Source organism: Cucurbita pepo, chromosome 17 (genome assembly GCF_057944985.1).
Source record: "Cucurbita pepo subsp. pepo isolate OVF chromosome 17, ASM5794498v1, whole genome shotgun sequence".
In the NCBI taxonomy this organism is placed as follows: domain Eukaryota; kingdom Viridiplantae; phylum Streptophyta; class Magnoliopsida; order Cucurbitales; family Cucurbitaceae; genus Cucurbita; species Cucurbita pepo.
Genome location: NC_141814.1, coordinates 3,175,567 through 3,199,140, shown reverse-complemented (window position 1 = coordinate 3,199,140; position 23,574 = coordinate 3,175,567). Strand labels below are relative to the sequence as shown.

The 23,574-nt window shown below is 36.7% G+C and overlaps 3 protein-coding genes and 1 non-coding gene across 7 annotated transcripts; 2 read left to right on the top strand and 2 right to left on the bottom strand.

Moving 5' to 3' along the window:
- On the top strand, positions 1-5,579 carry LOC111778422 (GATA transcription factor 24). 4 transcript variants are annotated; one of them, XR_015413281.1, is made up of 8 exons: positions 1-267; positions 647-959; positions 2,134-2,220; positions 2,300-2,457; positions 3,293-3,424; positions 3,524-3,629; positions 4,873-5,114; positions 5,222-5,579. XR_015413281.1 is itself a non-coding variant. In XM_023658227.2 (8 exons), exons 2-8 carry the CDS (start codon positions 651-653, stop codon positions 5,267-5,269), a joined length of 882 nt encoding a protein of 293 aa, XP_023513995.1. In that variant the 5' UTR covers positions 2-267; positions 647-650; the 3' UTR covers positions 5,270-5,579. The 4 variants fall into 4 exon arrangements, 3 of the variants coding, with proteins under 3 accessions (XP_023513995.1, XP_086975147.1, XP_023513994.1); XM_023658227.2 differs by having other exon boundaries at positions 2-267; positions 2,327-2,457; positions 5,046-5,114; XM_087119021.1 differs by having other exon boundaries at positions 3-312; positions 5,046-5,114.
- Positions 5,580-7,231: 1,652 nt separating this feature from the next.
- On the bottom strand, positions 7,232-12,397 carry DWF5 (Ergosterol biosynthesis ERG4/ERG24 family). Its single transcript, XM_023658225.2, has 13 exons — positions 12,195-12,397; positions 11,800-12,022; positions 11,642-11,697; positions 10,786-10,888; positions 10,623-10,688; positions 9,075-9,188; positions 8,723-8,849; positions 8,352-8,452; positions 8,028-8,153; positions 7,881-7,945; positions 7,722-7,803; positions 7,549-7,631; positions 7,232-7,470 (listed from the first exon to the last, which is right to left on the bottom strand). The coding sequence occupies exons 1-13, from the start codon at positions 12,287-12,289 to the stop codon at positions 7,404-7,406; spliced, it is 1,308 nt and encodes a 435-aa protein (XP_023513993.2). The 5' UTR covers positions 12,290-12,397; the 3' UTR covers positions 7,232-7,403.
- On the top strand, positions 11,141-11,245 carry LOC111779421 (U6 spliceosomal RNA). The gene has a single exon (XR_015413576.1). It is a non-coding gene; the product is annotated as a U6 spliceosomal RNA (small nuclear RNA).
- Positions 12,398-14,116: 1,719 nt separating the features above from the next.
- Positions 14,117-21,097, bottom strand: LOC111778885 (V-type proton ATPase catalytic subunit A). Its single transcript, XM_023658885.2, has 19 exons — positions 20,814-21,097; positions 20,150-20,276; positions 19,913-19,968; positions 19,775-19,831; positions 19,574-19,685; positions 19,434-19,471; positions 19,235-19,336; positions 18,207-18,263; positions 18,046-18,117; positions 17,836-17,937; positions 17,559-17,754; positions 16,684-16,790; positions 15,627-15,821; positions 15,436-15,522; positions 15,237-15,341; positions 14,960-15,057; positions 14,765-14,843; positions 14,576-14,664; positions 14,117-14,492 (listed from the first exon to the last, which is right to left on the bottom strand). Exons 1-19 carry the CDS (start codon positions 20,889-20,891, stop codon positions 14,378-14,380), a joined length of 1,872 nt encoding a protein of 623 aa, XP_023514653.1. The 5' UTR covers positions 20,892-21,097; the 3' UTR covers positions 14,117-14,377.
- Between the last annotated feature and the right edge of the window lie 2,477 nt (positions 21,098-23,574).

Below are 23,574 nucleotides of genomic sequence, written 5' to 3'. Positions count from 1 at the left end.
AACTTGAACCAAGCGGGCGACATTCGGAGGCACGTCTGTCTCGACTTTCTAGAACTCTCTCTCTCTCTCTCTCTCCCAACTCAATCCGCCGTTGATCCCAATTGGTTTAGATCGCATCTTCAGCCCTCCCGTTCCCGAGGAGAGATCTTCCACCTGAAAGCAATGTGATCGTCGATCGTCTTCTTTTCAAAGCATCAGAGCAACGAGATTGCATTATTTGTGCTGCGTTTGTCGTGTTCGTCCGTTAGATTATCACTCTCTTGGATGGTATCTTCAATCAAATCTCAAATCCTTTCCTCATACCATAATTCGGTTCTGATTACTCTCTGTTTCTCTTTCCTTTTTTTTTTCCCCTCTTGAAAACGGGGGAAATTAACTTCTGTAACTCGCAACACATTGTCATTGTGCTAGGCATAAAGAAAGTCGAGCTTGATTTTGAACTATGAACTCGATATCCTCCTACGCACTCGCAGATAGTTAATTTCTTTTGCTTTGTTTGGTCATTTTTTGTTTATTGCATGCTTTGCATTGAGTTGGTAGGGTTAGGATGGAGATGCCTTTTTAAGTATATCTCAATTCTCATGCGTAGTAACTTGTAAAGGATTAATCGAGTTTTTTTTTTCTTCCGGTCTTTTGGCGGGAGCAGTGAAATGGACGGTATTCATGCGAGCGATGGACGGATGCATATGAGTCATGCACAGCATTCGATGCACACACAATCTGTGCAAGAACAGGAACATCATGACCTGCATTACATGAGTAATGGGAATGGAATGGCCGATGAGCATGAAAATGAAGGTCACGGTATCATGGTTGTGGAAAGGGAAGCTCCATCCGACCATGGTGATCTTGCCGAGAATCGTGGTGTAATGGTGGATCGAGGAGGCGATAACTGCGATCAGCTTACCCTGTCATATCAGGGTCAAGTTTATGTTTTCGATTCTGTCTCGCCCGAAAAGGTTCCCTCATTCTTCTTCTCGTGTTCGTTTTTTCTGTATCTGTATAAAGTAAAAAACGGTTCAGCAAAAATTTCAAGTGATATCCTGATGTTGGGACAGATAACACAAAATTTGCACAATCTATAGCCTTTTCGACTTCTCTCCATACTTGTTAACACTGAAAACATTGTTGAGTCATATTGGTCCTCACTGTGAGATCCCACATCGGTTGGGGAGGAGAACGAAACATTATTTATAAAGGTGTGGAAACCTCTCTCTAGCAGACACGTTTTAAAAACCTTAAGAGGAAGCCCGAAAGGGAAAACCCAAAGAGGACAATATCTGCTAGAGGTGGGCTTGGGCAGTTGCATCCACAGTCCACATTGAATGTTGTGACTTAAGTATCTTTCATTTTTGTTGTGACTGAGATGTTGTAAATTGACACTGACGTGTTTATCAGACATTACAGGTTTATGACTAAATGGACATTTTGATTTGGTCTTTATAGGTGATGAATGGGAAGGGAATAAATGGATGGTTTATTCAATGATAATACGTGAATGCTAGCTAGTTAGCTGCGTGGAGCCAAATTTTTTCGTAAGGATGAGAAAAATTTGACCTTTTAACTTCTGTAATGATATAATCTCAATATTGAAATTGGGTTGGTGCCTCCTTCCTACTTTGCTCTGCCCTTGTTCGCGGATTCCTATAATTACTAATGCCAGCCAACCAAGCTTAAGTTAGACCGAACTGATAATTAACAGATTATCCCCCAAATATATCTGGAGACCTGACCCAGCTCTGTATATTTTCTGTTAGTAGGCTGGATTTCTTGTTTGCCACTAATCATATAAAATTCCTTCAAATAGGTTTCTACTCCTAATTTATTATTCCTTCAGCGACATCTTTTAAGGATTCATCTCTTTCGTAACCGGCTTTACAAATATTGGTTTTAAATAACAGCAATGACATATTTGCAGGATCGAGCTTACTGTTATTTTAGGTGCTTACAAATAACTCGTTGTTATTTTATGTGCTTTGATCTGCCGTTGTCTAAGTTTAGTTTAGTTTAATTATCTGTTTTATGTACACACGATTTTGCATGTACCTCTGAGTGCTTTAGTGTATGTAGTTTGTTTTTATACTGGTTCGACGGTCACCTATTTTTAAAATAATCTAAAGAACTTCTTGTCAGGTTCAAGCCGTGTTATTATTATTGGGAGGTCGCGAAGTACCTTTGCGTGTTCCCTCAATCCCAATAACTAATCAACCAAATGATAGGGTATGTATTTATGCTTATCCACATTTACATGTATCCTATTGTGCTATCTATTAAAGAATGACGTGTTATCTCAATGTAGCATCTCACTGATGAAGCATTTAACCAGGCACTTGCCATCCCCCCACGTCTAAGTGTCCCTCAGAGATTAGCTTCTTTGATTAGATTTCGTGAAAAGCGAAAGGAACGTAATTTTGACAAGAAAATTCGGTATACAGTTCGTAAAGAGGTAGCACTTAGGTATCTCACCTTCCTTTATTGTTGGTTGGAGTATTTTTTTTCTCCTTAAGTTGTCTATTATTGCTCCTTCAATAGGGTTATATTTTCTTCCACGAGTTGGGAGTTAATGCTGTATGTTTCTGTTATGAGCCATGAGGAAGCTTAGGTTAATTTAAATATGATTTTGAGCTGATGGTAGAAGCTATTTAATACCACGTAGTTTTATTGAGCTGGGGATGCTAATGATCAGAACGTGTAAAATTCTGATTACATGATCAATGGATACTTTATGCAGCATCATTTTGTGTACTGGTTTTCATCAAAATGATGCCTCTCTTTTCTCTGAATCAGCATAGTGTTTTCTTTCCTTATTAGCTCATTTCTTGCCTATAAGGTACATCATTCTGTCTATTTATGAGAACTGAAGAGGGCTTGGGGGCTGGAAACAGCTGTGGAATTAGTTCCAAAGTCATGTCAAGTATGCAGTGTTGTACCAAGAGTTGCTAATTGTAGTTCAGTTGGTGGTTTCTCTATTGACTCTCTAATTATGAGAAGATAGTTTGTTATAGATTATGCATCTAGCCCATTAATTTATTGATTGAATGAATATAAGTGGAACTGAAAACTTGGGCTCACTAATCTGTATTTTCATACTTTGCGTACCAAAAATACATCTTGCATGCTTTGTATTCTCTGAATGCTTTGTCACAAAAAGTTGAAACTATTTTGATGATTTTTTTTTATATAGCTTTCTCATTGGTAACTGGTTTAGGTTAATAAAAAATATTAGCAAGTTCACAAAGAACACTGAGCTTATATTTTTGTTATTTTCACCCCATTGTTCTTACCTTTGTAGGATGCAGCGTAATAAAGGTCAGTTCACATCTTCCAAACCCATTCAGGAAGATTCATTATCGGCCACAACAAGTTGGGAATCAAATGAGACTTGGTGTTCTGATGGAAATGGATCCCATCAACAAGAAATTCTGTTAGTTTTTCTTTTTGATGTCAGACTGAATACTATTTAAAGAGTTGTGCTTATTGTTTTCATTGATTGATTAACACTTTCAATTTCACTGGCCTTTAGCTGTCGACATTGTGGTATTAGTGAGAAGTCTACTCCAATGATGCGACGTGGACCTGATGGGCCAAGAACCCTTTGCAATGCCTGCGGACTCATGTGGGCAAACAAGGTAACAGACATTAACATCTTTTTATCCAGAGATAGCTTTTTTTAAAAACGTGTATTATGTCTTGTGTTTTAAGCTTCAAGGATCTTATCAATATAGTAAATCTGAGACCCTGGACATAAATGTAGATGAATCATATATTGATCTCTCGGCCTCTAACACTTATTGCAAGCATGGCCAATCCACTGCTTATTCATTTTTCCCCTCAACGAGAACCCTAGATTCTCCTCCTTCTGTCTGGGCTCCTACCATCGTGAGAGTTGAGCATAAGCTCCTCAAGTATGAGAATCTTGTGTATTCTAGAATCAAAGCCACTGTGGTTTTTCCACATTCTTTTGGGAGGATTTAGATTGGGGATGCCCCATGCATCTTCTCTTTATTTAATTGAAAATGATCATTAAAAAGATTTATGGTGTTCCTCATCCAACTCTTAAGAGTCTCTTTGATGATTGGTCGGTAACGGTAGAACGTAGAGCTCTCCTCCGTACAGAATCATATGGAGAAAGTTTCTTCTCAAGTGTAATGGGAATGCACCATCATGATAACAAGACTTCCCTTTCACGACAGTCAATTTTCTGGATCAGAAGCTTAAGGAACATTACGAAGGTTGTATGCTTTCTTTCTTGCTGACAAGGCATTGTTTTGTTGCTAGAATAGTGAAGAGCCTGAAAATTTGTGCAAGCTGGAAGGAGAATAGGTTTAGATGAAGGGGTTCTATATTTTGAGCAATAATGTGCCTATAAACTTGGGAATCTCGAAGTTTTTCCTAGTTATAGGGTTGGACAAAACCAATAGGTGAATTCCTTTGATATTGTGGAAAAAAGGAATCATTTGAAGCAGTAGGAGAGAATTATGGTACCTTTATCTATTGTGCAAAAAACAAGAAAAAAAAAACTTATTAATATATTTTATTATTTAGAAACTATCTTAAATTAACTATTATCAAATGCTGATGCCTTATCTTTTCGTTTTGTGTCCTCCGTTTTTGTTTGTCCCTTATTGTCTTGGTTTCAACCATTTTCAGTCGAGGATTGTTTGAGAAGGCCAGATATTTATGGATTGGCTTTGTGGTGGTAATATTAAGGGTGCTGCGGATCTAAAATCTCAATTACCTTTTTTCTTTCATAATAGACGTAGAAAGCCTATAGAAGTCATTAAAATTGGTGGTGTCTAACGAATTTTCAAGGTTTTCTTCTTTTGATATTCATATTCTAATTGGTGGAAGGCTTTTCTGTACTTCTGGTAGGTATATTTCTTCTGTATTGGTCAGAGTTCAGCACGACTCTGAAAATGATATGCTGCATTTAGCTGCTCTGATTTCCGTTCTAGAAATTCTTTTCCTGAAGGCTGTTAGGTAGTGAACAGCCCGTTCTTATATTTTAGTTTCCGTTTCTTCTAATTTGCTTTGCTGACTGTAAGGGAACTCTGCGGGACCTCTCAAAAGCACCAAACCAGGGTGGACAAGCTTCAAGCTTCAATAGGAATGAGGTGATCCGTTGGTGATGTTGTCCTTTTTTGTTTACCATGGCTTTTGTAGTCGTTGGAATTCGTGCTGTTTCATTGCCCCTTACATTAATCTTCTATTTTTGTTTTAGAATGTTGTGCAGAATGGAGATTCTGAGTCCAACCCAAAAAGTGCATAGGAATTGTGACAGGTGTTTATGATTGCTGTTTCGAAATTTAGCAAAATCATACAACCTTAATTTCTCCCACAGATTAGTTTGAAACGGATTAAAAACTTCTCATCGATGGCTATGAATCATGAATCCCATCCATCGACAGAGACCCTTGTGGCCAATTCATCTTGGAAACGACGTGTACTAATTTAATAGCTCTTCTTATCATATTGTGAACCATTTCAACATGTCAAAATTCCTAGAATCTTGTAAATTAGCATTTGCTGCGCTTGTACAATGGCATGGTCATTTTAATCCATTTCATTTTTGTCCAGTATTTTCTCTTGCACAGAGTTCTACCTCCCAAATATGAATGATGCAAGTTTTGACTATGAAATCACTCAGTTCTTTTTCGAGTCCACAACACGACCACAAATCCCGTGCAACGAAATAAGATGCACATTTGAATCATATACTTAATTTTGTTTTATTGATTTTCTGCATTCTGCACTTCTCGCAAGGGCAGCTGAAAAAGACGTTTGGAACAGGGTAAAATGGATGCAAACAATCATCCTTAATTAGAAAGCACCCTACTACTAGATTCACTGGTACGTTTTTGTTTACATCCACTCGGAAGCTCTCATAAAACTTAGCTCAATCTTCGTGCTTTATTTTATGTTCATCAGGATTGTGTCTTCCTGCACAAGACGAAGGCGTGGACGAGTCTCTGGGCAGCCCGAATCTGATCTGGTGTGCCAGACACGATCACTTTGCCATCAAACATCCCAGGTTTAGCATGATTAACCACCACACCATTGCCCCCTTATATATATCTGCCACAGTAACATACACCTTACAAACTCATTGAAGGCAAAACACAATATGTGCCTAACTGTCGTATTCGACTAACCTGCTGAACATGAACAATCTCCATAGACGTGCCTCCCAGAAAACGAGCTGGACCCCCGCTGTTCTAAGAAAATTTATACAAAGACGATGTAATTCAAACCAACTAATAAACACTTAAAACACAATACTACATACACTTCTGAAAGGTTTTGAAATGCCACCATCTTCCGATCTCGGCGAGCAGCTCAAATTTGAATAGAAAATTGGAGTATTAGTGAGTCTATACATTTAGAATGATTGTACTGTACAACAAGCTTGGGCAGGTAACGGTTAGTACTGAGGAGAGAAGCAGAGTGTTGTTAGAAGATGTGAATTATCTGCATGCTAGTATCGGCCCTTTTCATTTGATTTATAATTTGGCCTCCTCTCTACCCACCAAATAGCCTTTATCTGTTGTGCATGTACAAGTAGTAGTCTGGCAACAACTGCAGCACCTGGTTCATATCCAATTTCTGCAATTCGACATTGTGCACTTATAACAGCTTCTTGTGCAGGAGAATATGTTTACTCCAATCTCAGAGATGAAATCAGGGAAAAAAGAAAATGTGCAAATAGGTAATTTGAACGGTTCTACGAAAGTTAGAATCAATAGTCAGCTTCGAACCGATGACAGGATTGGTTGGGTTAGTTTCCACCCAAGCCGACGCTGAACCAACCAGGTCAGTTTCCAAATAATAGAAGCTTCTTAAAAACTATGGATTAAACATCCAAGCCAACGCTGAACCAACCAGGTCAGTTTCCAATGGAAACTTCTTAAAAACTATGGATTAAGCATGCCAACTGACTAGTCAGTTTCCGCACCAAACTTTCTTTTCCTAGAAAATTTATTTTATCTATAGTTTTACCATTCTGAACCCTACAACATTGAGTCATAGGAGCAACAGTGAAGCGCGAGGCTAGAGGCTAGAGCAAGAGACGGTATGGATAGTGTTAGGCAAATGGGGAGGGAGGCAAGAGTGAGAGACAACATCGGCAACGATGAAGGCGAGGGAAGATGCGACCACGACAAATTGTGTTGACAAGAAGACGGTCGCTGCAGCGGGAGATTGTCGACAAGAGAGGTATAGAGCAATGGGAGAATGGTGAAAGCTCTAGTAACTTGCATACAAAAACAACAGATAAGAAGGATGAAAAAAGTGTTACAATATTATAAGGTTTACATGAAGTGAAGCGAGCGAGCAACAAAGGTAATAACAAACAAACAAAGTATTTAGATCGTACTATAAGTGATATACAAATGTAGGAAGCCGTATTAGCATATTCCAGGAATGATTCCGTAAGGCACTTTCTCGCAGTACAGTTTCCAATATTTGCCATACCTGCATGAATGCAAAATCATCAACCAAAGTAGGAGGTACTCCCATCCCATATCAGCTGAACCGAACTGATTAACTTACTTGGACCGACATCGATCGTCATCCCTTTTAGCTCGGTCGACCAGAAGGATAGTAAGGAATATCACATAGAAATATGGTAGAAACTGCAAAGGAGGACATCCAAACCAACAATTACCAAATAAACAATATAATTCTTCTTTCTGTTTGTATTGATTAGAATAGGTGATGCTTACATGATTGAAAAGGGCTGGAACTGTCCAGAAAAATGCAGCCAAAATTTCTGGTACATAATGAAAATGCCTTGCTAAGCCCCACCTGCACCAACACCAACATCAAAATCCCACTCACACACTTATGTATATGTAGAGAAAATGAAGCAAATGAAAACTCACCATCCAGAGGTTAAAAGAAGGCTAGTTTTGTTTTCCCCAGATGCAGTGGTGTATGAAGCTACTATCTGTCAAATTAATACCAGATTTCGTCACATCGTATCACTAGATCGTTCCATAAGAACTGTTAGACAGAATTCTCGTCAAAACCTTAGATGGAGCTTTTCCCCAAACCAAGCACTTCCCGTTTTTTCGCCGAAATTCTTGTCTCTGCCTGTCACAATCGTAGTTGATATATATGCAAAGCATGCCTGCTACTAGAATATATACTGCCAACTGAAAACCATCAAGAATTATACGAGTAGAAATGATAATTTTACGAGTCGATATCTTCCACATTGGCTAACCAGCAACCATCTAAAAGCTAACGAGTCTCCACGAATCTCCACGAATCTCCAGAATATGTGATGATCCAGCATGTTTCAGTTCAAATTAATTGCTTAATGTTAGAGGTTAACTAGATAGAAGGGGTACCTGAGTTCCAAGGTTTACAGGATGGTTGACCAAATACATGCCAGGAGAGGTATATACAGACGGAACCCATACTAAGCAGCCCCAACAAATATAAAAACCAGCTGCAAAATCCGAGTTACCAATTTCCAGGAGTAATTAGATTGATAAAACAAAGAGGATAACATGTTTTATTTATTCTTAATTCCGACAAGGTAAATGGACCATTAAAATAACATCCTAGTACAGTTCAGCTGCATAAGAGTTGAAGACTTGTGTATCACATTTTTCAAGATCGAAAACGAGTCAGCTCTGCTCGAGCATTCTATTAATAACAGAAGAGTATGAAAAGAAATGACATGTTAAACAAAGAAAAGCATACAATATAAGCTAACCTCTATCATGCGCTATGTCCATTGTGTTCCAGTACCCAGCTTCCCACCAAAAAAACTTTGTAACATAAGCCAACATCAATGCAGTATTTACAAGCATCGAATCAGCTATTGTCCCGTTCTTTTCGTACTGAAATGGACGAAACGAGAAGATAATTATGCAACAATTACATCTCAACACCTTGAATACCATAGAACCTACAAGCCTAGAGAACATCTGTGAATGTTATATCATGTAACGGGAGAAAATACTGATAAAAGATAAAGCAAAGGTACCAACTAATTAAATGAGGCTTGAATCCCATTATTCTGAATAATATTTGGTAAACCTCACATGAAGGATAATCTTTCATACCTGCTTTATGCAATAGGTCACAGCAAGAACTGCCCAAGACATCATCCCAAATCTGCAGTTTGTGAAAACCTTAATGTCAAAATGTTTGCCAATACGCGGGTACAACTCCATGCCCTGCAAGAAAGTAAATAAAAAAGGTGTTACTAGAATATCAACAAGACCTAGATTAGCCAAGTCAATCATACAACCAAAATACTATATTGTAACCGTCCTAGCCCACCACTAGTAGATATTGTCCTCTTTTGGCTTTCCCTTTCAGACTTCCCCTCAAAGTTTTTAAAACGCGTTTGCTAGAGAGAGGTTTCCACACCCTTATAAATAATGCTTCGTTCCCCTCTCCAACCGATGTGAGATCTCACAACCAATCGGGGCCAGCATCCTCGCCGACACTCGTTCCCCTCTCCAATTGATGTGGGATCTCACAATTCACCCCCCCCCCTTCGGAGCCCAACATACTTACTGGCACTCGTTCCTCTCTCTCTCTCCAATTGATATGAGATCTCATAATCCACCCCCTTCGGGGGCCAGCGTCCTCACTGACACTTGTTCCTCTCTCCAATCAATGGAATCTCACGTATACTCTAGTGCTTATTCAATTTTCTTTGAACCGATGCTTTAAAATGGAACAAAAGAGAAAATTAAGCAAATACTAAATTAAAAAAAAAAAAAAAAAAAAAAAAAAAAAAAAAAAAAAAAAAAAAAACACGGGAGAAAAACATAAACAAGTTATATGAAGATGAACCCTAGAGTATAGAGCATACTACTTTTCCAATTTTCAAATTGAAAGCATATAAGCTGCATATAAAGAGATAACTTCACAAGGCTAAGAGTTTAACATGAGATTCTAGTGGAGATTACTTCGAAAATGAAAACAAAATACATCATAAAAAGATATTGGTTGCACCTTGGAATCATCCAGAATTGAATTCAAATTGAAGCAATAACAAAAGGAAATATATTTTATGCCAAACCAGCCAGGCTTGCAACATTTTGTTATCATACCATACATACTAAGCAGACCAGCACTTAAAGACAGGCTGATTGGTGAAGTAAAAAAGCAAAGCATTATATCATAATAAAACCATGGAACTTTTCAAGACAACAAGTGCATATACAAACTACTTGAGTTTCTTAGAAGACTATCATCTGATTTGTGCCAAATTACCCCAACAATTGTATCTCGAGAGTTCATTAGATCGTTCATGGGTAACTTAGTTCAATAATCATCTATAATATGCATCACATTGTTCCAAAAGACGTTTTGCGTAGACTTTTGGCGTTTACACACAGTGCTGGAGGAAGTGTTTCAAGTCCTCCATTTTGGAATAAGGGTTGTTTGGCTGTTCATTGGTTCCTTTTTATAATCTGGTATTTTATCTTTTCTTTTTTGTTGTCTTGTTCCCATGTTGGTTGGGCCCCTTTTTTGTGTCACCTTCTCTGTACCCTCATTCATCTTTAAAACAACCGAGTTTCTTTCTTATTTCTAACTAAAGAAAAGTGAAAATTATCACATCAAGTTATAAATATCAAAGGGATGTGAAAACTTACCCAGTAGAAATCAATTATTATGTTACCAGACGAGCCAGAATCAGAGGAAGATGACGCCACACAGCCCTTATACATGCAAACACCACTGTTATGCATACAAATAGCATATATATATATATACTTAACTTCAACAGGTATCAAACACAACAGCCTAAATACTCACTTTTATGTATAGAACAATACAAAAGATGAAGCTTCCAATAATAAGAGCTGAAAATATTTCTCCCAAATGATCATAAACAACTGTTGGATTGAATATCCCAAACCTGAAGATTAAAACATTCAATTAAACTATGAAACTGGAAAAAAAAAAGCCATCAGAAATCCAGAGAGCAGAAAAGATATTTCCTGTCTAAATTCTGTATAAGCATATAATTCTAGCACAAAAGATATAGATTGAGAATAACAAAACAACGAGATAGTAGTACAGAATTTGTAAGGGCCCAGGCCACCGCTAGCAGATATTGTCCACTTTGGACTTCCTTTTCAAGATTCCCCTCAAGGTTTTTAAAACGCGTCTACTAGGGGAGAGGTTTTCACGATAAAATTGGAACAATACAGAGAAGATTAGCATTGCCCCTGCACATGGATGACACACAAATCGAGAAATGGTCCAAATTAGCCCAAAGAGGACAATATCTGCTAGCCGTAGGCCTGGGCCGTTACAATGGTATCAGAGCTAGACATCGGGTGGTGTGCCAACTAACACACTAGTCTCTAAGGGAGGTGGATTGTGAGATCTCACATTGGTTGGAGAGAGGAACGAAACATTCCTTATAAGGGTGTGGAAACCTCTCCCTAGTGAATGTGTCTTAAAACCTTGAGGCGAAGTCTCGAAGAGAAAGCCTAACGAGGACAATATCGGCTAGCGGGGGTTTAGGTTGTTACAGAATCACATATCACATACTGATGTATATACTTTTTCCCCCAAAGGGATCACGAAGTTTGAAATTCATCACGGACATCTAGAATAGATCAGCCTCAAATATTTCAGTTACTACAGATGAACGAAATCATACCGCCAAAGAGCAATATAAGTAACCAGAGTCACTACGTACGCAGCCACGCCATTTGCCTGCAACACAGAAACAGGAACAATAAATTATGAACAGAACTTCGAAGCATTAATAGTTTCGTCTACTGAAACAGAGTGATCGAGAATCTAATATCCAAATACCTTGTAAACAGGTTGATTTCCCGTAGGAGAGATCGGGCCATAAACCGTTTTTCCAGGTAAAAGAAGCTGAAGGGCGGCCTCAAAGGCAGCGTAAGATCCAATTAATTTGAAAGCAGTAGCAGAGGGCGGTGGCCATATATCTATAAACCCCCTCAATCCATTGCGGTATAAGTAAGCCATAGTCTGGGAAACAGACCCATCGGCATGGACCATGGTGTACCATCTGCATCAGAGAAGAAACGTTGAGATATTCAAACAAAAACAAACACGAAATGTGCGCATAGCGAAGCAAGATTCGCAATGGATCGTTGAAATTAGAGGAACATTGGATCATGAAGGCGATCTTTGACAAAAAGAGAAAGTGAATGAGATCCATCTGAAGCAGAGGGAATTACAGGAAGATGACAAAGGGAGGGCAGAGAGTGAGAAGAGATAACATGGAAGCATAAGTGACGAGGGGCGAGTGGACGGTGTTGGATCCTTCCGCCATTTTTGAGGCGTCGGAGTTTCAGGAAGACCGTAGTCAGAGCAAATTCCGCCGGGAATTGACACTCGCTGGGACTTCGGACTTCCGATGTAATATTACTATTATTATTATTATTTTAAAGTCCAACCATTTATTTATATAATATTATATTTCGGGTAAATTATAAAAAGTAATTACCAATTTTGCCCCTCATCTCTACTTTTAAATTTTAAATTTGACCTTTATTATTATTATTATTATATATATATATATATATATATATATATATATATATATATATATATAAATATTTCAAAACACACCCTTAAAATAAAATTTAAAATTTGTTTGAAAAATCACTCTTTCCTTAGTTAATGAAATGTTTATTTAAAGAATTTTTTTAAAAAATAATTTAATATTATTTAAATAATTTTATATATACATTTAAGTGCCTAGAAAAATGGGTGTTTAATTAATGAATGATTATGAACATTATTTAGATGAATTTAGATGAGGTGAGAGGAATTATAATTAGCCTCAACCACTGATTGAATTATCACATAATTAATTTGTTACCAAAGCCGAAATTATAATTCCCACAGTAAATGTTAATTTGTTACCAAAGCCGAAATTATAATTCCCACAGTAAATGTTAATTTGTTACCAAAGCCGAAATTATAATTCCCACAGTAAATGTTAATTTGTTACCAAAGCCGAAATTATAATTCCCACAGTAAATGTTAATTTGGTACCAAAGCCGAAATTATAATTCCCACAGTAAATGTTAATTTGTTACCAAAGCCGAAATTATAATTCCCACAGTAAATGTTAATTTGTTACCAAAGCCGAAATTATAATTCCCACAGTAAATGGTTTATGAAAAAGTCATTAATAAAACCACAACTTTATCCAATATAATTAATTAACTTCCAACTTTGTATTCCAAATAATATGTGCATACGTATGTCAATGCTGGCATGCTTAAATAATTGTCAAAACATTAATCACACCAATTATTATCATTAATTGAGTGGAGAAAAATTATATCTCTTACCATTTATATGTTAAAAAAAGAATCTAGAAAAAAGCTGTTCTATATTACTATTTTTGTTTATCCAGTGAGATTTGTTAATTTCAAGAGACATTGAATCTATGAATACGCTGTGAATACGATTATTTATTTACTACTATAGGTAAGTTAGTTTTACGGGTATGTTTGGTAAGTAGTTTTACAGGGAGTAAGTAAGTAAGTATTATTTATTTACTACTATAGGTAAGTTAGTTTTACGGGTATGTTTGGTAAGTAGTTTTACAGGGAGTAAGTAAGTAAGTAGTTTTACCGAGTATGTTTATTGGGTATACCTTACTACTTTTGGACAACCTTCTCAACAACTAAGAGATCCATTCAAATTAAAATGGAATTACTCAAATCAAAATTTTAATATTACATTATATTAATAATGCATCATTGTATTCATATAATGCATCATTGAATTGAATACGCCCATTGTTTAATGGATAGGATAGAGGTCTTGTAAACCGGAACTAGTTGAAGTAAAGATTGTGAGGCGAACACAAGAACTAGTTGAAGTACAGGTTGTGAGGCTCAGTACTTCAATTGAGATATTGAGATATGAGAAATGGATCTCTTTTAGTCTAGATTTGATTTTGGTTTAGAATTATAGCTTCCCGAATTTCTTTTTAACCCATTTTCCCAACCAATCCAAATGGCCCATAAAAATGAAACAATGGAAAATCATATAACCCAAATGTAAGTACATTCATTTCTGTCCGTACCAAAACAAGAGCTTCCATCACTGTGTCTCAGAAGGAGAGGTGTAAAAACAAAGGTTTGGCAAAAGCAACCGCCAAATTCAAACGCGGATTCATCTTATTATGTCACAGATTTTGGTAAAAATATGAATAAGGGAATACAAAGAATCTCACATCTGAACGTCAAAGTCGAACCCGGAAAAAGAGAATACATATGATTATTAAATAATGGCTAACTGAAAGGCGCACGACTGCAGAGCATAATACATCGTAGTAATAATAATAATAGGCTACACAAAAGGAACATCTTTCTTTTTTTTTTAAAGAAAAATGGAAAATCTACCGAGTTTCATCCTCGAGAGCACGGAAACCATTTGTAAGATCTTCATGTAGCTTCTTAAATTTCTCAATAAGAGCTGCTTCTCCTTCAGCTGGATCCTCGAACTTCTGAGACCTGCAAAACCCCAAATGTTTTTAGTTTATCTACTATCACAATCAATCAAAATATTGCAATGGCAATGTCACTTTTTTACTTACACCAGGCGATAGAACAGATCTCCCAACCGATGCTTAATCAAAGTGTATGTTATCTTTTGGCCATCCATACCTGCTCCCCTCTCTACTGCCTACAACAAACAATATCCAACCAAAATTATGACCCTCACCCTACCACCTCACGTTTCAACAATGATGATATGATTTGGTCAAAAACAGTAGTAGCTCTACCTGATTAGCCAAATTATAGAAATGGATGATATTGCGCATCATCCAGACCGACTTGTAGAAGGGGCAGAATTTATCGTACCTGTCATACCCACAATTTTTTTCTTTAGAAAACAAAAAAATCTAGAAATGGTTGATCTATATACCATCCACTGCTGGAGTAAAGACCAGAACAAGGATGATGTAGCTAAGACTTACGGAGTAAATGCATTCTGAGCGAGATAGTCCTCCCTCAGAAGCTTTGCAGTCTCTAGGGTAATCTTATCTCCTTCAGCCAAGGCATCCTTCCCTACAAGCTGCCATAATCCCAAAATCAAAAATAGTGAAATTTGTCTTCTGTAAAATTCACCACCAAGTCTTATTTATATACTCCTCGGATGTGTATGCATGGGTGGATGTGTTACTTGTGAAAGAAAGAGAGAGCTGGACAGGGGGTGGAGGAGGGGGGAGGGAAACTTGGACTCAGCAGACATACTTGGACTATTTCATTGAGGTCATCTTCCCTCTGGAGAACTTCTCGAGCCTTTGTCCTGATGCTGATAAAATCTGGATCAAACTTCTCGTAGAAAGATTCCAATGCCTAATAAAAAAATTTAAATTAATAAAGATGCATTACTCAGTGAATTCGTATGGAAGATAAGGAAAACACAAGTCAGAGAGCTCCGCTAACATACAGTAGAGTATTTTGAGTACGAAATTAGCCAGTTTACGGATGGGAAGTGCTTCCTCTGGGCAAGCTTTTTATCTAGACCCCAGAAAACCTACAAACCGTTTAAATAACCATAATAATCACAGAGTGAAATAATGATTGTAGAAACCACTATATAAAATCTAACCAGATTAGAATAGTCATGAAAAAGTTCACCTGGACGATACTGAGGGTAGCAGATGTCACGGGATCAGAGAAATCTCCTCCTGGTGGAGAAACTGCACCGACGATGGTAACACTACCAGTTCGTTCTGGCCCACCAAGGCATTTCACTTTACCAGCACGCTCATAGAAAGAGGCTAAACGTGCTGCTAGGTATGCAGGATATCCACTATCTGCAGGCATTTCAGCCTGAAAAAGGAACAAAGAAGACAAGTCCAACAACAATAAGACAAGAACAGAAATACAATAGTTACGTGCACTCATCTTAAGAGTTCAACTTCAAGCCAAGAAATCTAAGCAGTGGATACTGTCTTTAGAATGCTTATATGCAACACTGACAAATCATATTGAGTTATGTGTCAGTATGACGTACATACAACATCTTGAAACTAATCAGATGCTTAACTAGAATAAGATGCTCTTTAATTTCAGAGGCAAGTGAATAAGACATAGTCTAGATGAACATAAAAAATTTAAAAATTAAAAAAAAAATAAAAACAAGGAAATGAGAGAAATATAATTAAATATATAATTGAACGTTTATTTAGTTTTGTATTCCCTTTATACGCCTTCGATAATAGACAATGAATCTTATTGAATATACAGTTTGCTTCATTGGTTTCGAGATGTCATATTTCTTATCTCGTCTTTTACTTTGCAATTTCAATATAACAATTTTATTTAACATGCAAATATTATAGCACAATAAATTATAGAAATGAGTGTACGTATGTTCATAAATAGATGTTTACCTACCATGTCTGTGCCTAGGTTGTTAAAGAATGACAATCGAGTTTATACAATTATACCACACTTTCAACCCATGTTTCTTCGGTTTAAATATTATTGAGATTAATAAGGCCGGAAGTGAGAAAGTTTTAGTTACTACTACTTATGAGATGATGGTGCTTGGTGAGAAAAAGAAAGCTCAGAATAGTGCACCACCAAATCAATCTAACCAAATCACACAAGAAACACAATTTTCTAAACAAGTCCTAATATATGTAAAGATAATGATTATAAAATTAGAAAACAAGCTCCAGCTATTTACCAGTCGTCCTGATATTTCACGCAGTGCTTCTGCCCATCGGGATGTTGAATCTGCCATCATGCTTACATTGTATCCCATATCTCTGAAGTATTCAGCCAAAGTAATTCCTGCACACATTAATGCATTGTTATGGTGGATATCAATACAACAAATATATCTCAACCAGGCTCAACAAAACTTGAAAGAAATAAAATGTTAGAAGGATAGAATATAGGTACAACGAAAATTTAATGTAAAAATCAATTGCAAGTATTTTAATTCTTTCCAAGATGTACTTATCAATGAGTTCAACAGAACATAACAGAATATTCAACTCGGCCCGGCCTAGAGATTGTAGCTCCATGTTCGAGGAGTTTATGCTACATTTCCCTCGCGTAAAAGGGCCACTTTTGTGGCTTGCCAGCATTTGTGTTTTGTTTTGGGGTGAAAAAAACAATGGAGTTTTTATAGTAGTTAAAGAAGTCGGAGGAAAGAAGTTTGGTCTCTTGATAGTTTCCATGTCTCCCCTTAGATGTTGGCGTGTAAGGATTGGTGTAATTACCATTACGAATTATCATGCTTGATTGGAGCACTTCTCTATTATAGTTTGGTTCCTTCCGGGAGTTAGTTTTGTTGATGCACTTTGTATTCTTTCATTTTCTCAATCACAGTATGGTTTATCATATAGAAAATAGAAGGAAATACAATATTGAGACAATTTAAAAAGGAAATAAATTTTTACGGTCAAATTACATTCATGGTTCATCATAATAGCAACGCAAAGAACAATAAGGATAGAGAATAAGACAATAGCACCAAATAAATTAGAGTTAATCATTGTGGTTAACTTACACATGGTCAATGAGAAAAGAGGGATGATCTTGGACAATTATTACCTGTATAAATTGAAGCTTCACGAGCAGCCACAGGCATATTAGAAGTGTTAGCCACAAGGGTCGTACGCTTCATGACAGATTCTTCACGGCCATCAGGTAATGTCATTGTCAATTGAGGAAAATCCATAAGAACTTCAGCCATTTCATTTCCTCTCTCTCCACAACCAACATACACCACAGTATCAGAATTTGAGTACTGCATGAAAATTAAGCAGCAATAGTAAATTTTGGCACCACAAAAGATCACATCAAACCTTAGATATAGAAAGTAGCTTACTTTAGAGAGAGCTTGACTAATGACTGTTTTTCCACAACCAAATGCTCCAGGAATGGCACATGTTCCACCAAGAACAGAAGGGAAAAGGGCATCAAGAACACGCTGCACGTGAAAGTCACATACACAGATGTAGTTTAAAAAAATAAATTACTAGAAATACACAGTTTCTATAAGGGGAAAAACCAAAGATAAAACAACCATCTTATATACCTGCCCAGTTAAAAGAGGGGTATCAGCCGCAAGCTTAGATGCAACTGGTCTAGGAGTACGTACAGGCCATGTCTACACAGGGATAGAAACACGTGAATACATAAGAACTAATTGAACCATGAAAATATGAAGGAACCATAAATAATAAATCATTTAGAAACCTGAAGCATGGTAAATTGCTTTTTAACTCCTTGAAACTCAAGCTCTAAAACAGTGTCCTGTAAAGAAAGATGTTTTGGATAAGAAACAAGCATCTACTTGACATAAAAGAAAAAACAGCAGCCTAAGGACAAGGGAAAAAAGATGCTCTACCAAGGAAACTAAAAAGCATCCACCATAATGGAAATTGATCAAAATACTACTTCAGTTACAAAATACTTTGTTAAGACAATACAAATGTTGTCCCTTCAGTAAGATCGTAAAAAAAGTTTTGATCAATTAATAAAATGGTAGTAGCACCTGCCAGTACCAACTATCAAACGGTTTGCTTACTTTTCAAACAGATCTTCCTACATCTATACGTAAATCCTAGTTCAAATTCTTGATTCATCGATGGATATACTTGCACAAACTTGCACTCCAGAATTTTAAGACTGAAACAAATTTCAAGATAATATGTAGAAAATTGCAAAACGTAAGTTTAATATGTTAAATTATAAATTTGATAAAAACCTCTATTTCTCTACATTACTTATATTTCTATGTATATATAGTTGTTTATATTCATCATGGAAGAGCACCAAAAGAGCTCTCTGAACTACCCTCACTTAATCAGAAACCACCTACCAGAAAACATTTCTGGAAACCAATCCGTAATGTCTGAGAACTATACATAATAAACAAGATAATGATGAGCAAAGGCCAGGAGAATCTAACTAATACGTACAACATATAATAATATATTTTCAATTGCCAAGTGTAGAAGCAAACCATCGCCTGCAACTTGCTAAGATATAATTGCATACAACAGGCAGAACATATGTTTAGGTATTGTAACCCCCACCATCCTCATAAAAGAAATAATAATAATAAAAAGAACCTACCACCAATATAAAAAAAAAACCAAGTACTAAATTTAAATTTTTAGTACAAGATAGATATTAAAAGGTATAAAAATAGATGAGAAAAAAATACGTAACAAAAATGAAAAGGAAAGAAAAAAAAAAAAGAGATAAGAAAAGACTAGAACCTTTAGTGAATATTGACCAGGTGGTGCAACATAGGTAATTTTCCCCATAGAATCAGGAGGAAGTGCAATATGGTGCTCCATTAGACTATTCTCAAAGACAGTCTGAATCAGAAAGTATCAATGTTAGATCTTCGGAGCAAGCAAAAACATTGTTATTTCAAGGGCCTTTAACGAAAAAGGCTAGATAGCAGCAACTTACAGCATACAAGTCTCCACCTGTCAATAAGTCGCCCTCACCTGAAATGTTTTTTGTGAGATACAAACTTGTTGCAATTCAAAAAACAGAACCAAACACGTGTGCGTAAGACAAATTGTATGGTCGTAAGACTCGTAACATACCTAGTTTTTTGGGTTGAAAATCCCAAAGTGTGTCTTTGTCAAGTGCAGGGACTGCAACACCACGAGGAATGTAGACATCTCCTGATCTCTTCGCAATTGTTTTCAATGGCCTCTACTTGCTCAAAATTTAAGTTAAAAGAAATCAATAATAAATGGATAGTAAAAAATCTAAAATACAAACATTCGTGAAGTAATGCAAACCTGAATGCCATCAAATATATTTCCCAGTATTCCAGGTCCTAACTCCACTGACAATGGCTGATAGTTGACACACCGTTAATTCATAAAGATTCAAGAACTGAAAGTATAAATATAATAACTGAAAGAAGGAATGCTTACTTTACGAGTACGTAAAACAGGGTCATTCACCATCAAACCAGCAGTTTCCTCATAAACTTTAAAATAAAATTGGAAAAATCCAGTCAATTTACCGACGCTTAGAACATTGAACATGAATAATATAATGTAATAAGCATGGAATGATGAAATCTTAGGATGGTCTTCTGTCATCTTCTTGACATATAAAAGGAGGACCAACGTAGTAGCGATAATGAACTCTGCGCTAATGTAGCATACCCTGAATTGTGGCAGAATCTCCTTCTAATCTAATGATTTCACCAATCAGATTATCATGACCAACACGAACCAATTCATACATGGCTGCACCTCCCATGCCATCTGCCACGACGACTGGTCCAGATACCTGGGAACGACATGAGAGTTTCATAACCCAGAAAAAAGAAATTTGGAAAAAGACATACAAAGAGATTAATATTGATATATTTATGAGCATATAACTAACTAAAATCGTCATGATATATTTTATTTCTTTTCATAATGGGCAAACTGGATTCCCTTTTTACAATGGGAAAACATTAATAATAAAATAGAGAAAGCAAAATATGATACCAACTAGTAGAAAACTCATTAGATTTAAATAAGATAAAAAAACAATTTAGAAAATAAATAAAAGCCCCGATCCATTAATGGAAGATCAAGCACGAATCTGAAAAATCTAAATCCAGTACCATTCAATCGAAACGAAATAAATTGCACATCGAGACGGGAAGACGAAAAGTGAAAAACAAAACAAGGATTGACATCTGAAGTATGCGGAGAATGCATATAAAATCAAGTTATGCCGATTGATTCCCATGTAATATGATCGAGAAAACAATCGAAACAGTCAAAAATGAGAAAGAAAAAAAGAAAGTAAACAGATCGAGAAGTTGGGACGAACCTTCCGGACATATCCATACTCGCTTTCCTTCTCAGAGTCCTCAAAAGTGGTCAACCGATCTCCATAGACGGACGGCATTGTGAACAACAATTGATCGGAAAGAAAGCAGATCAAATTCCTAGCAGGAGAAATGAAGGATCAAAATAGTAACAAAAATCGATCAAAACCCTACCGGTCCCGATCGAGGTGGAGAGGAGATCGCGAGCGAAGGAGAAAGCAGAGCGAGGGGGAGAGGGAGAGTGTGTGTAGAAGGAAGACAGAGTAAAAATTGTTTGTATTGAGTATCAATTATGAATCCATATCATGATATGGGAACTGGGAAGGGTCGAATGTGATTCGGTGGTGGAGGGTGTATGCTAAGATCGTGTGGAATACTTTGGGTCCCGCTGCCAGGTCAGCGACGTGGCTACCCGTTCTCCACTTGGATTGGGTTGGATTGGATAATGGTCAATGGATATGCATTTCGCACGGGTTCTCAACCCGACCCGACCCGACCCGACTCGAATAATTACTTAATTACAATATCGCCATTGTCTTTATTTATTTAATCAAAATGTTCGGTTCGGTTTCAATAATCAGTAATTAACCAAATTTACTCTGTTGGATTAATATTTATATTTCTGATAATATTATAATTTATTGTTTTTAGAGAATAAATAAATATTTATCCCTAAACTTATTAAAATGATATCTATTTTCACCCAAAAAAAATAATATTGTAATGGTTTAATATTGTTATGTGACGACATTTGTTTCGGTATCCTAACTCTGTTACCAAATGTTGGATGCAGCTCACGATCGGAATATGTCGAAACAGACAATTGAAGCAGGAAGAACAATTTGAAGGGAGAGAAATTTTGAATAGGGGAACTTTAAGCACTGATTTAGGTCTCCTCGAGTTAAAAACTACTAACAATTTTGTTTATAATCAGGATGTGTGTATTTTCATAATATATCACGAACCTTGACGTATTTCAGATTCTGCAGATGATTTTATTTTTTCATTGAATCGGGATATTTAAATAACAATATATCCTAAAAATCGAAAGAAGTGGCGACTTAATTAGAGTCAACCCACTGGACGTGGATATTCCACTCACTTCAACGGTCGGCTTTAACTAAAAAGTAGATAGCTGAAACATAGTAATTAAAAATTAGAAATGACTTTTAATATCTAACAATTGATACATTGTCAAACTTCACGTTTCCAATATGCTTTTTATCAAGCTCTTTGAACTTTGCTCGATCTTCAGTCATGTGGTTATTTGCTCCGTTGTTTAGATACCACATGTTGGTCTCCATTCGGTCTTCTTCTTTTACGAGAAGATTCGCCATAACCTTCTCATTGTTGAACATCAATAAGTTTAACATCTTCTCGGTCAACATTAATGTGGGCTCTTGGTCATGTGTGAATGTGAGGTTTGCCTCTTAATCTCGCTTCTTCTTGCAGCATTCTACCACATAATACTCATATTTTCCACAAGAGTAACACTTGACCATCCTCTTTTCCTTCCAAGGGTTGACGTTGTCATGAGTTTGTGAGATATTGTGGCTGTCATGTCCCTTTGTACTTGAAAAGGAAGAATCAACCACATCTTTCCTTTTCGTCCGTGCAAGCGACTCCTCATGTAAGACACGAACGCGACTTGACTTTGGGGTTGACTCGTTGGTAAAGAAAGACGAGTAAATTTTTTGCGATATAAAACAAAGAGAATTTAAAACATAATATATATTATATTTATACTATATCAAAATAGTGTTGATACTTAATTAGTTAAAACATAAAATAAGGAAAAAACGGAAAATATTTAAAAACAAAAGGGGTTGAGGACGACGGGTGAGGCTTGTTATGGCACCTGCTCGAGAGTCTTCTTCTGACCTCAACTAGCTCTTTATTTACCTAAAAAACATGGAAAACATGAAGTGAGTACAAAGACTCAATAAGTAGTCTACTTGTAGGCTCTTAATCGTGTCCTTGATATGTTAGGGTACCACAATTTTTATTCTCTTGTTCTAGTTCTTATTGTAAGTACTCAAGTCATTTGGTTCGGCTCTTGGCTTGTGAGTTATTAACATGATCTATGACCTTGGTCCTTGGATTCTGAGGTCCTAACCTTGGTTCCGGCCTAAGGGTCTTACTATTATGGCTTTGGGTTCTTGTCTTAAGAACTTAGATCTTGATCCATGTTCTAGTCCTTGATCGTTGTCTCGTTCTTGCTTATTTGTTCTGTTCTTGTTTCATTCTCCAAGACACTCCCCCTAGGATTTACGGTACGAGTCATGAACCTAACAACTTGTGTCCAAGGCTTCATATGTTCCAAGCGACACAGTCTGAACCTACGTCCAAGGCTTCTTGTGTTCCAAGTGAAGTAGTCTAATTCTACATCCAGGGCTAGCCTTGTGATGGTCTGAATACCTATACCCAAGGCTTCATAAGTTCCAAGCAGCATAGTCTGAATATTTACGCTCAAGGCTTCATATGTTCCAAGCAGCGTAATCTGAAAACTGCATTCAGGACTTGTCCTGTGATACAACCTGAATACCGATACCCAAGGCTTCATACATTCCAAGCGGCATAATCTGAATACCTGCGCTCAAGACTTCATACGTTCTAAGCAGCGTAGTCTGAATTATGAATATGTTGTACTGTGGGAGGTCTAGGAGTTTCTTGAGTTTCTGAATTTAAGGACATTGATCCCTTATTCTTGAGTGTACCTAGCATTTTTCCGACCTTGGTAGTTGTAGAGCTTGTGTAGTATTT

What these genes read in the sequence shown, in the direction of transcription:
- LOC111778422 (XM_087119021.1), top strand. Translation starts at nt 651, where the DNA reads ATGGACGGTATTCATGCGAGCGATGGACGGATGCATATGAGTCATGCA. An exon ending in GACTCATGTGGGCAAACAAG is followed by an intron (nt 3,630 to 5,045) that starts GTAACAGACATT and finishes GCTGACTGTAAG; the next exon opens with GGAACTCTGCGGGACCTCTC. An exon ending in CAAGCTTCAATAGGAATGAG is followed by an intron (nt 5,115 to 5,221) that starts GTGATCCGTTGG and finishes TTTTTGTTTTAG; the next exon opens with AATGTTGTGCAGAATGGAGA.
- DWF5 (XM_023658225.2), bottom strand. Translation starts at nt 12,289, where the DNA reads ATGGCGGAAGGATCCAACACCGTCCACTCGCCCCTCGTCACTTATGCT. An exon ending in TAATAATTGATTTCTACTGG is followed by an intron (nt 9,189 to 10,622) that starts GTAAGTTTTCAC and finishes ACTTTCTTGCAG; the next exon opens with GGCATGGAGTTGTACCCGCG. An exon ending in CTGTAAACCTTGGAACTCAG is followed by an intron (nt 8,154 to 8,351) that starts GTACCCCTTCTA and finishes GATGGTTTTCAG; the next exon opens with TTGGCAGTATATATTCTAGT.
- LOC111778885 (XM_023658885.2), bottom strand. Translation starts at nt 20,891, where the DNA reads ATGCCGTCCGTCTATGGAGATCGGTTGACCACTTTTGAGGACTCTGAG. An exon ending in AGCAATTTACCATGCTTCAG is followed by an intron (nt 18,118 to 18,206) that starts GTTTCTAAATGA and finishes ATCCCTGTGTAG; the next exon opens with ACATGGCCTGTACGTACTCC. An exon ending in CCCCTCTTTTAACTGGGCAG is followed by an intron (nt 17,938 to 18,045) that starts GTATATAAGATG and finishes TTTCACGTGCAG; the next exon opens with CGTGTTCTTGATGCCCTTTT.